This window comes from Felis catus, chromosome D3 (genome assembly GCF_018350175.1).
Source record: "Felis catus isolate Fca126 chromosome D3, F.catus_Fca126_mat1.0, whole genome shotgun sequence".
In the NCBI taxonomy this organism is placed as follows: Eukaryota; Metazoa; Chordata; class Mammalia; order Carnivora; family Felidae; genus Felis; species Felis catus.
The window spans coordinates 53,189,896-53,202,701 of record NC_058379.1 but is presented as its reverse complement, the minus strand read 5'-3'; the positions used below and the strand labels follow the sequence as shown (position 1 = coordinate 53,202,701).

General features: G+C 39.5%; 2 protein-coding genes across 3 annotated transcripts in view; one reads left to right on the top strand and one right to left on the bottom strand.

Annotated features, from left to right (window-relative positions):
* Nucleotides 1-913: 913 nt before the first annotated feature.
* The window catches only part of DSC1 (desmocollin 1), a 346,452-nt gene continuing 334,559 nt past the window's right edge, over nucleotides 914-12,806 (top strand). The window contains exon 1 of one of the 2 annotated variants that reach the window (XM_019815118.2): nucleotides 914-1,008. In XM_019815118.2, the coding sequence (XP_019670677.1) occupies nucleotides 949-1,008 (60 nt within the window). In that variant the 5' untranslated portion in view covers nucleotides 914-948. The remainder of the gene's footprint in view (nucleotides 1,009-12,806) is intronic. The other variant, XM_019815119.3, reaches the window with a different exon arrangement.
* The window catches only part of DSG3 (desmoglein 3), a 31,472-nt gene continuing 28,897 nt past the window's right edge, over nucleotides 10,232-12,806 (bottom strand). Inside the window, exons 15-16 of the mRNA XM_045042020.1 lie at nucleotides 12,351-12,598; nucleotides 10,232-11,214 (exon numbers count right to left, since the gene is read on the bottom strand). Coding sequence (XP_044897955.1) covers nucleotides 10,648-11,214; nucleotides 12,351-12,598 — 815 coding nt within the window. The 3' untranslated portion in view covers nucleotides 10,232-10,647. The remainder of the gene's footprint in view (nucleotides 11,215-12,350; nucleotides 12,599-12,806) is intronic.

Below are 12,806 nucleotides of genomic sequence, written 5' to 3'. Positions count from 1 at the left end.
TGGTGGCTTTTTATTTCAGTACCATATCAGTCGATGTAGTAATTTGTTAATAATCAAGTTCTGTAATTTGTAAATGACTTGTTAAAATTATTAGAGCACATTTAAAGTTATTCAGTAATGATGTTACTTACTTCCATTTTGACATCCACCTCAGGTGGAGAAAGAGGCTTGATTCCAGTTGGGAAGGCCAGCGCAGCCTCAAGGTGATCTTGTCCAGAGACGGATATGAGCTTCCAAATGCCGTCTGTCACACATGTCATGTGGAAGAACAATATCAGGAACCACTAGGAGGACACATTTACATGAGCTGTGCTGATTTAAAGTTACAATGCTGTTATTCTTGAATCCCAAATTAGATATTATGAATGGCAGATTATTTCTGCATAGTTACTTTTGTGGCATAAGTAATTGAAAATCTGTTAACATGACAAATACTAATTTCATTAGTTCAATTACATTTATACACACCTAGGGAGTTGGAGAGTTGAAGCAATACCGATAATAAGAAAAGACATTCAAAATGTCTCCAGTGCCTGAGCATTTTAGGAAAATGTTTGTTTTTAAGCCTGTTTTGTTTGAACTGTACTTTTTTTTTTTTTTTTTGCTTTTTGTTTTTGCTTTGGCAGTGGACCTAATTTGAATTTATACCCCCCACCCATCTAGTTCCCACTTAGAGATTTTATTAGACAGAAATATGTTCAATCATTAAGCAAACCAGTTAAGCAAAATGTTGATACAAAGAAGCCAATGAGAAAAAATTGCTCTTGATAATTTGGCTTTAAAGAAACTTGTCTAAGGGCATTTGCAGTTAAAGATTTTTTTTTTATTCATGATGATTATCATGAACATTATTATAGACCTCTTGTTTGACTAGTCAATTGTCTGCTAATTTACTTGCCATCGTTTTTTTCAGGTGGACCTCTCAACTTTTACTGAAACAATATCTGAATGATGTCATACCTCTGGGGACAGTCACACCCATTTCATGCAGAATCAGCTACAGTAGAGGTAAGTCAGTCAACAAAGACTTCTTGTGACTAATTCTTCTAGGGGTATGAAAGAGGAGGAGAGTATATTATCATACTTCTTTCTTGACTTTAGGATTAGAGTATTCATCTGAAGTAATCAGCAAATTTGATGACAACTCAACAAATTAAGCAGAGTAGTATTACAGGGAAGACTTACCGGTGAGCAAAGTAAAACCCAAGTGAAAGCTGATGTAAAGAATTGCTTTATGGGTCATAAAAGTGCCGTTGTGAGTTTCCATTGTGTGGCACTGTGGGAGAATGAGTCTACCCTTCGCAATTTTCAATAATTGGGATTTTAAGTCTATGGAGTATGTTTTATTGTTCTTTTTATGTTGGATTTTCACTTCAGAAGTTTGGATAAACCATCTGAAACAAAAAAAAATGGAGGAAGATTATGGCTTCTAGGTTTTTAGGCATAACAAGATGATGGCACTTCTATAGAACATTTTATTTACTTTTATTTCTTAGAGACCAGATACATTAAGTCAATTGCTCAAAATGTGAAACTTGATTCCTAGGTGTGCTCTGTGGTCCTAAATGGACAGATGCCAGATATATGATTTGTGGGACACTGGAAAGTGTCTCACCTCCTGATCTATAACCTAATGAAAATGGAATATCACTTTGCTTGCTTTCTAAGTCAACAGATATTCTATGTATTAAAGATATATACTCCAAGAAGGAATAACAAAGTGATTCTGTGATTTATACTTCATCATGAATGAACTTATCAAACAATTTAAAAACTTATCAACTAGTTATGGTCATCTTTTTAAAGGAAGCAGGAGGTAGTGATTATAAAAACTTTAGGCATATCATGTTTTAGAAACATGTAAAGGGAAAGATAAATTTCATTTTCTTCCATTTTATGTCGGGTCAGCTAACTTTTGCAAACACAACTCTTTTTCACATGGCTAGCAACTTGGCACCATAACTCATATAGAAACTGAATGTAAAGTGTGGTCTCGTGTGTGTGTGCAGTAATTATTATTCTATTGATATTACCTACCATATGGATCCTGCTGGAGGTTGGATTAAGAACACTATTCCTGGGGCGCCTGGGTGGCTCAGTCGGTTACGTGTCTGACTTCGGCTCAGGTCATGACCTCGCGGTCCATGAGTTTTAGCCCCGCGTTGGGCTCTGTGCTGACAGCTCAGAGCCTGGAGCCTGTTTCAGATTTTGTGTCTCCCTCTCTCTCTGACCCTACCCCGTTCGTGCTGTGTCTCTCTCTGTCTCAAAAATAAATAAACGTTAAAAAAATTAAAAAAAAAAAAAGAACACTATTCCTTTCAGGGCGCCTGGGTGGCTCAGTCGGTTACGTGTCTGACTTCAGCTTAGGTCATGATCTCACAGTTCGTGAGTTTGAGCCCCGTGTCGGGCTCTGTGCTGACAGCTGAGCCTGGAGCCTGCTTCAGATTCTGTGTCTCCCTCTCTCTCTCTCTGCCCCTCCCCCCACTCATGCTCTGTCTCTGTCTCTCTCTCAAAAATGAATAAATGTAAAAAAAAATATTAAAAAAAAAAGAATGCTGTTCCTTTCATGTTAATTTTCAAGTGACCTCCCCCCGCCCCAAAGCCACCTAGTTGCCCTATTATACTTGGTGGAAATGATGGAATTAGAACTCTTAGGGAAAAAGCCCTCCATTCTGTCCTTTTCCACGGAAGCGCAATCATCTGGTGATTCTCATCATTTCAGCTACATGTGATAACAATTTGATGTGAATGAATTTGTTTCTCTTTGCTTGTGTGTTCCCAGGAATTTCCACTGTGGAGTAGCCTAGGCAGGACAAGCCTTGTGACTAAGGTAAAAGATTAGTGAAAAAGAATTATTACAGTGGCAGTTTGAAGTCTCAGAAAGAGAAATAACCTAGTCAATTCCCAACTCTATCTTTGAGAAACACGTTACTTTTCAGCCTGTTTGAACATCTGTAAAACAAGGCTTTGGATCAGATGATATAGATGTTTTGAGTTTGTATGGTGTCATTAGTTTGTACGTCATTACTCCTAAGTTTGAATTGAGTTCATTTTGAAGGTTTAAATTATAATAATAAAAATAATAAAAATAGTAATCTTCCTGAGCACTATGTCCTAAATGCATTCTTGTAACTTCTTTACAGAAACCTCATGATGTAGGGACTGTTATTTCCATAATAATAGTCCAGAGAGGTGCAAAGAGGTTAAGTGACTTGCCCAAGGAAGCAGTGAAGCTGGGATTTGAACCCAAGGAGTTGTCTCCAAAGCTTGAACTCTTTTTTTAAAAAATTTTTTAATGTTTATTTATTCTTGAGAGAGAGAGAGAGCGCGTGAGAGCGCGCACATGAGTGGAGGATGGGCAGAGTGGGAGAGGGACACAGAATCTGAAGCAGGCTCCAGGCTCTGAGCTGTTGGCACAGAGCCTGATGTGGGGCTCAAACTCACTAGTTGTGAGATCATGACCTGAGCTGAAGTCGGATGCTTTTAACCAACTGAGCCACCCAGGCGCCCCTCCAAAGCTTAAACTCTTAGCCACTAACTTAAAACACACAATTAAAAAATAAACCAAATCAAAAAGTTTTCAAATTTATCTTTTGTTAATCATTCAACCTAATACGCAGTTATTTTGATTGATTAATAGATGGAATGAAATTTTAGAACTTCCTCATAGGTCCTAGAATGGTAGCTTTGATTTTGTGCAAATTTTCGCAGGTTTTCTTTGCCCAACAACTCAGTGCTTCCTATCAAAATACCCAGCGACATGTCCTGACTTGTTCTTTCAGTGGAGACATCCTTTCCTAGCCAGGATTGGCAGAAGTAGCAACAGCATGCGTTGGCTTGTTCTGGAGGCTCTGGTGTGAAACTGAGCTGCATAGAGTAGAAGAAGAGCTTCTGTCATCTTGGCAGCATTTGTTGTTGGTTTGTCTCTTTGAAAGAATCTTCAGAGAGAAGCACAAAAGAGGATGTTGCAGGGTCCAAGAAAGTGTATGCAGGAAGAGTGGCAAGTTAGAAAATCCATTTATATTTCTACTGTAGCAGCCATAACTTGTGAGGAAAAATTCATAGCAATTTATAACACGTGAGAGGAAAAGGGAAGACGCAGAAAGAAATACTGTCAGAACTTATTAGATGTAAGTGTTTGTCACACACTGAAGATTTTTTTGTCATACAAGAAGTTGTACATAATTAATGTGTATAACTTGATGAGTTTGGAGCTAAGTATACACTCATGAAACCATCACCACAGTCTATGCCATAAACCTATTCATCAGCTCTCAAAGTTTTCTCCCTTTCTTTTATTTATTATTTTTGTTGTTGACAAGAACATTTGGTATAAGCTTTACCCTGTTAGCAAAATTTTAAGTATACAATACAGTATTGTTAACTATAGATTTTGTGCTGTACTGTAGACCTCTAGGACTTATTCATCTTGTATGAAAAAAACTGTACTCGTTGACTAATACTTCCATTTCCTATGACACATTTTTCTACTAATCTACAGTTGTGGATATCAGCCCTGGATAAGAATAATTAAGAGTTTGGCCAAACAAGGTCTTCTCATTATGCCTTACCTCAAGAAAGTTAGGTGGAAAACCTAGGTGATTCTTTTCTTTTTAATAATAAATCTATTATTTATTTAATAATAAATTCTGTATGCAGAAACTTTTATCTGCAAGACAAACCAAACATCAGTGTCTGGTCCATGGGTCTGATGATGGAAAGACACTCCTTCAGCTATGCCAAGCTATGTGCTTACTTGAGGGGGGTGTGTGTGTGTGTGTGTGTGTGTGTGTGTGTGTGTGTGTGTGTGTGTTTTACCTCCAGGTTAGGACCATATAAATCTTATAAATGTTACTGTCAACACTAGTCAGTTGGATATGGGAAGACATGACTGAAGTTAATCCTGTATTTTGTGTTTAAATACTCATTTTTGGCTTAGTAGCAATGACTTGTTGCAGGAGTGGAAACCTGTCATTATCCCTTTACATAAATACAAGATTACCTGATTCTGTGCTGCTTTCTAATTAAGAGAGTTCTTTGCAATCCTCTCTTGATTATGAAGGAACGTAAATACTTCCTTTGCCTTCTGAGGAAATGAGGACATACTTATTCTTTCAATGTCACTGTTTTGCTTATATTATCATAATTTGATGCTCTGTGTTTCCACATAGAATTTTCTGTTGGCTAATTTAATAATGAGAAATTCAGCACAAAGAAAACATCAGAGATGTTCCAAGGCATAAATTTTGAAATATGATGGTCTCACACACTTCATGGGAATGAAGGTGGAAATCGAGATAGTGTTGAGGAGTAAAAAAGTTGTAGTTGTTCAGATGTGTTGTTTTCCACAAATCATGGAAACAACTGAGGTGGAAGGATCCATTTAAAGTTATGATTTAAAAAAAATGAAACAAAATAAAGCAGAAATCAGGCTCTTAGATGCAGAGAACAGATTGGTGATTGCCAGAGGTGGGGGGTGGGAGGTAGAACAAATGGGTAAAAGAGGTCAAGAGGTACAAACTTACAGTTATAAATAAGTCATGGGTATATAATATCCAGTTTGGTCACTGCAGTTAATACTGAATTGCATAGTTGAAAATTGTAAAGAGAGTAGATCTTAAAAGCCCTTATCACAAGAAAAATATGTTTTGTAACTACGTATGGTGACAGGTGTTACCTAGACTAATCATGGCGATCGTTTCATAATATAAAATATTGAATCAAAATCTGTCTCCATAAAGTTATTTTTGTATCTCGCTACACGTCACGTAACTTCTAAATAGTGTGCTATCAAAGTCCTTCTTGAGGAGTTCATGAAAAAGGAGATTCCATGACTTTCGGGTAGCTTGTTTTCCTTGTTGAATGTGGAAGAGATCATTGTGCCCTGAAAAAGAACCTCACAAATGCTTCAAAATAGTAGCCAATCATGTATTTGCATTCTTTCTATCTATTCCTTTGTCTCTACCTTTTTATCCCTCTATCTCCCAATCTTAGAGATGGATATAGATTGCTCTGTCCTCTATGTCCAAATAGATGTATTTGCCTACAACGTACTACATTTTTCATCTTAAGAATTACATCTAGATTTCTAGTCTTTTAAAAATTATTTTCACTGTTTTCTTTGTATTCTTTCCAACTTTTCATGCTCTCCCCAAGTCTTAGAGCTGAACGCAAGCAGAGTATTTTGACAGAGTAATAATTATGTACTATTACTACCGAATTGCTATAGATAAACCTTTACATTTATGTCACTTTATTGAATGACCCTAAGGAAGTAAGTTGCTTCTCTGGGTCTCTGTTTGCCTGACTACAATCAGGGTTTCTGTAAGAATTAAATTAGAAGGTGTAGTTCTCCTGGCCACCTGGTTGTTCTTACCAGTGTCTAGAGTCTTCCTACTCTGGTCACTAGATCCATTTGCACTTGTTCTTTTAGACATCATTCCCTTGAGTTTTAACCATGTCTGTGTTGTGTTTAGATTTTTCTGTTTTACATCTTTTTTTAAAGAAAAAAAAAAAAAAGCAAAGACACCAACCTAGAATGGCCCATGTCTTGTCACAGAGGGATCAGGCAGAACAGAAGCAATCTCGGTCTTCACTTGTGGAAAACGTGGTTTCTGGCACCTGGAATTCAAAACAATTATCTTTTTTTCTTATCAGTGATTCCCCTTAATTAAAAATAATCTCAGACTGTGTTGTTGAACAAGTGTTAAAACATATCATCTCTGGGGGCGCCTGGGTGGCTCAGTCGGTTAAGCGTCCAACTTTGGCTCAGGTCATGATCTCACTGTTCGTGAGTTTGAGCCCCGCGTCGGTCTCTGTGCTGACAGCTCAGGGCCTGGAGCCTGCTTCCGATTCTGTGTCTCCCTCTCTGTCTACCCCTCCCCTGCTCATGCTCTGTCTCTCAATAATAAATAAACGTTAAAAAAATTAAAAAAACCAAAAAACATATCATCTCTGGTTCAGAGTTACTCATTTTTAGACCCAGTGAAGACGTGGAGAAAGTGCTGAATTGCCAATAACCAGAGGGAAATATCTTTAACTTTTACTTGCTTCTTAATTAGATGCATTGAAGCTTGTCAGTTGAGTGCATTTTTTTTTTCACACTCTCACTTGACTTTTGAAAGTTAAGGTAAATTGACCTTGCTGTTCTTATTCTTCAAACTTTGTATAAATAGGAGGATCTGGGGATATTTTTGGAATTTACCTATATGGCCTTCTGGGGTTGATCTGGAACGTCTGAGTCGAGCCATCCACTTTTCTTCACTGAACATCCACTCTAATCCAGTTTCTGCTCCGCAAGTCTGCACTTGTGCAAGTCTGCACCCAAGGTGAATTGTACAGTTAAAGGATGAGGAAGGTCAGCCAAAGCAAGATCTAAAGTTCTGAAGATACTTATTTTGTGGCATCCCTTTATTTTTTTTTTTTAATTTTTTTTTCAACGTTTTTATTTATTTCTGGGACAGAGAGAGACAGAGCATGAACGGGGGAGGGGCAGAGAGAGAGGGAGACACAGAATCGGAAGCAGGCTCCAGGCTCCGAGCCATCAGCCCAGAGCCTGACGCGGGGCTCGAACTCACGGACCGCGAGATCGTGACCTGGCTGAAGTCGGACGCTTAACCGACTGCGCCACCCAGGCGCCCCGCGGCATCCCTTTAAAGGAAGACATAAAAATAACAGGCGTGTCCTGGGAGACAAACCCAGGCTTCTGGGACTGATGGCCTGATGGTCACCAGAGCCGTGGTACCTTTTTCATTATGTTAGGTTGGAGACCTTATTTTCTCTTTACTCCAGCTTTTCTCTCTGAAGCATTGTAGAATGTCCAAACATTTGTCTAAAGGACCGTTGCAAATTACCAAACAAATAATAAACGAGTGACAGCCCCACCTCATCCAGCACCTCCGCTAGCACCATTCCTGCGTGAAGAAGAGATCCAGAGTCCCCAGGTATTTCCTTTCTGACTGGGAGGATGGAAAAAACGTATCAACTAGAAAAAGATGTAAATTAGTGATACAAATACCTATGTAAGTCAGTTATTTCCATTATATTTCTTAATAACTATTAATTATAGAGAGTAGTTCCCCTTTTATTAAATGGTTAAGGAATACCCATAAATTTGTTGCCAAACAGTTTTATTGTAACAGTGTTACACTGTTAAAGTTTTAGGGTGTACTGTTTAAAATTTGTAATACATCAAGTAAAAAGACAGTTTGAAAATTTTTTTTTTTTTTGCTTAAAACAATTTTTATTTTTGGTGGAAAAATACAGATACATTTTTGCTTTGAGTTTACTTTTACATAGCAAATCAATGTTAGGACCTCCTAAACAAGATTAATCTATTTTTATTAGAAAACACATTTATTTCCACTTCCCCCTCACATAGCCTTTGCTGCCATGACATAGATTCCTCTGCAGTCTGGCAATGCAGCAACGTTTCCAACTTACCTAAGTTGGGTTTTAAGAGGCAACATTAAAATACTTTGAGGATTCTGAAAATACTTTTGAACTTGGGATAAGGATAATTATGATTATTATTTAATTCCCACACATAATAGAGGCAAATATCAACCATGTGTGATCTAGACCCCAGAGCGAGCTTCCCAGTGGTACCAGCAAGGCAACTTCCTTAGGACCTGGCAGCTGCTCCACAGAGTCTAGTTCCCTCCACAGTGTCTTGTTCCCTCCACAGAGTCTAGTTCCCTCCACAGAGGCTAGTTCCCTGCCCCCCCCCCCGCCCCCCGCCCAGAGTCTAGTTCCCTCTACAGAGTCTAGTTCCCTCCACAGAGTCTAGTTCCCCCCACAGAGTCTAGTTCCCTCCACAGAGACTAGTTCCCCCCACAGTCTGGTTCCCCCCACAGAGTCTAGTTCCCCCCACAGAGTCTAGTTCCCCCCACAGAGTCTAGTTCCCTCCACAGAGTCTAGTTCCCTCCACAGAGTCTAGTTCCCTCCACAGAGACTAGTTCCCCCCACAGAGTCTAGTTCCCCCCACAGAGTCTAGTTCCCTCCACAGAGTCTAGTTCCCCTCCATAGAGTCTAGTTCCCTCCACAGAGTCCCCTCACTTCAAGATGGGCACACTGCAGCTGTTGTTGAAGCAGCAGGATTGTCTTGACAGAACAGATCGCCCACACTTCTTTCCTAGCACATAACCTTCCTGTCAGTCATGGTGCCAGGGAGAGGGAAGAATGTTAGATGTAGGGACATTTAGGAGGCCTCTACCCACCCAGGTAGCCTCAGGACTGTATCCTTCTGTGTTAAAACACACTTTATTACTCTGCATTCCATCTGGAAAAACAAATACGTTTTGAATATGGCAAACAAACAAACCCAGAGAAGAGTATTTTATGTACAATTAGAGATAATGGAGCTCAACAATGACCTTGTAAAGACTCAGCTAAGACAAAAATGTTGATGAGCAGACAGAGTGTTCTCTCTGGGCTAAAGGCTGAAGATCTTGAATGACCAGAAATGATTTGAAGAACTGCATTGCCATCATGGCCATGTGCATGAAGTCATAACTTCTAAATCTAACATTGTTATGCTAGAGAATTAAATTTCTGAAGCTGTTTAAAAGGAGTGAGGCTTAACAGAGGTTACTGACAATCTCTTTCCATATCCATTTTTGACTTGAAATGGTGCTTATCATACATATTCAAAAATTTCACCATATGCTATTCTGGTCAGACGCCTCTTTTGCGTATGAGAAGAAACATGTTTTGTATTCTCACAAAGTCTGTGGACATTGTTAACATAATAAACATCGCTATATGTCATACGTAAGCTACATCTTCCTACTGACATTAAAAAAAATAGAGTAAAGTTCAAGAACTATTAACACAAGATTTGTACTGAGAAGGGTGTAGGAAGGAGCTCGATGTAAATTATTTTCTTTGGATGGATCATTTCAAAATAATTTACAAAAACACAAAATATTATTTACACAATACTAAACTTTTCCTAAATGTTCTATGATATTTCTATTTCAAAACTGTCTTATTTTGAGAATCGAGGATTATACATACAGCAAGTTTAACGCATAAGCCAATAGCCCTTAGCTTGAGCGAAAGATGCATTTAGAGTCTCCCAACACCGAGAAGGTGGCAAAAACTCAGCTGCACCTACGTCCTTTTTCCAAGCAGCTCGAAATGCTTTAGCAAAGACCTTATGACTCTTACATCATTATTAGTGACATAAGAAAAGGTGACAGAGACAAGAACTGGGGCTCTTGACACCAAGTGCCTAATCCACTGAAACACACTGCATTTTATTTAAAGCGACAGATACCTTTCATTGGCACTGCCCAAATAGGAGTTTAAAAGCTGTCAATTGTTAAGTGAAAATTTTCCCACTGAATACGATCTTAAGGTTTTTTTGAGAAACATCAAGATTTACTACCACCTGAATGGTATTTGAGAAGTAAGAGTGACAACATGTTCAGTTTGGGGATATTAACTAGAAAATTTAAACTAATCATGATCAGTTTATGAGAGTACCAAATTAGTGCCCAATTAGACCAATACTGTGAGCTTTGCTATGCTACTTTGAACAGTTTGGTCCAACTATCTATCTTCAGCTGCTATGTTTATTCCAGTTCATTCTGGTCATAGCAGACGGGAACAAGGATCTTCTGTACTGATCGTATTGTGTGACCCTCATAGCTCCGCCGGAGTTTGTAGGTTGCCAGGAACATTGGCAATGGGACAAATCACTCTTTCTGTCACTATCACATTTTGTGTGAGACACGGCTCAAAGACTGTAGTGGAAGGTTGCACGAGAGAACCAGAGGCCGAGTAAGTCTCTGTTACCAAGTAGCTACCAGGCTGCAAAGGGTCAGGCATGGCAATGGCTGGCTGGAGAACAGAGCCGGAAGCAGGCAAAGCGGAAGCTCCTTGACTGCCTGGCACAGGCTGGCCCCTAACGGATTCTGACTGTTGGATGTCTACGGAATAGCCACAGGGTTCAATCCTAGAATGGCCTTCTTGGGTAGGTGGCTGAGATTGTTTGGCTTCATCATCAATCCCGAGGCTAATCTCAGCAAGCTTTTTAAATTTGGGGCCAAGCGAGTCCAAGAAGCTGTCATCCAGCTCATCGGCAATAAAACTGCAACAACCCACGGAGCCCACGGGAGAACTGGGGGCACCCATTCCTTCGTTGTCATAGATCAGCAAGCAGTCATTTGCTTCCTGGGTGTCGTCTTCTTCTGCACAGGCAAATGCTTTCTAAAGGTGGAGAAGAGTGGAAAAAATGAATTTTAAAAGCGTGTCAGTTGAAGAATACAGTACCGTTCGCAGAACTCAAGGTTTGATGATGAATGTGTGATTTAGGTAATCCATAGAAGTAAAGGCACGCTTTGTATATCGACAGTCTTGTTACAGAAATTGGTGTTTGGAGAACGGTATAGTTGACATTCTTTCAAATTGAATCTGGCCTAGGCTCGTGTTTTAATTCTGGTTTTGAAGGTACTAACGTGGATTTAGGCCTACAAAACGAATGTGTTCAAAGCCGGGAGGTTATTCACTAGGACAAGTGTGGGGTTTCCTGTGTGTACCTCTGTTAATGCTAGACTCCCCAAACCTTGTGGGAGCCTGACCCCTAACTAAGGCTCACACCACACCTCAGAAAATCCCAAGAGTCCTCATCCCAAACAAGCTCTCCCTGCCAGTCACTGTGTCAGGATCTGCCTTCTCAGCAACAGGCCACATCCCAGGACTTACCAGCTCTGATACTGAAGCTGTGTGTGAAATCTGTTCTAATGATGCACCAATCAAGAGGCAAGACCTTCCTCTTAAAGTCTTCTCTGTTCCTGAACCCTTGTTCCTTTCAGTTCTATGCTTCCTCACGCTTCATCCGATCTTCGATCATATTCTTTTTTCCCACTTTTATTTTTGGGTCATTTATTCAATGGTTCTTCAACTTTTGGGGGCAAAGACTCCTTTGAAAATGTGAAAAATACTACAACCCTGTCTCAGAAAACTATGCATGTGTGTTCTGGCATACTTTATGGTATAGGAAACACAAAGCAAGCTGCTTTGTATTCCTAAAGAAGTTGCTGCTGATCCTGACATGCAAAAGATTTTGCTTTCCATTGTTATTCCAGCTGGGGGGATGAAGTTCCACTCATTATTTGATCTCCCTTTGTGTCTAAATACCATTTTTCCTTTTGACTAGTAGCCCCATTGTGGCAGCCACCTTACATCATCTGTATTATTTTGGCAAAGAACCCTATTTTTTTCTTACATTTTAACAAGCTGTAAATAAAATAACAACAAAAACGAATTGCAAAACTGAAGTATAGTCAAGTGAAAAGACATCTAATGTAAAGATAACAAAGCCACAGAGTTTTCGACCCAATTACCTGAGAAAAATAGGAGTCCAGGAAATTCATGCTTACTGCTCCTTCCCCATAGTCCTTATTGGTTCCTCCAGTGGAATGCCTTGTTCTCATCGTTCCAGACTGTCCTGCAGAACCAATGCCAAGTCCGGTGCCTGTGCCGAATCCTGCAGCGGCCCCAGATCCTGTAGCTGCTCCAAGCTTGGTGGTCAGTTCCATTCCCGAAGCTCCTTCCACCACTGTCCCTCCAGCATATGTATTCATACAAACTTCTAAAAACGGGAGAAAATTCTGTAGCATCTTATGCTGTAATTTTTTAAATTGTTTTTTGATATCCCTGAACAGATGCCAAGTAAAGCAAATAAGTATATAAGTGGGAGAAATTACAATTAAATGACTAGAGGTGGTAAGAACATCCTACGGTCTGATATGTGAGAGTAACAGAGGAGATGAGGCTGTAACAGAGGACCTTAGCAGATG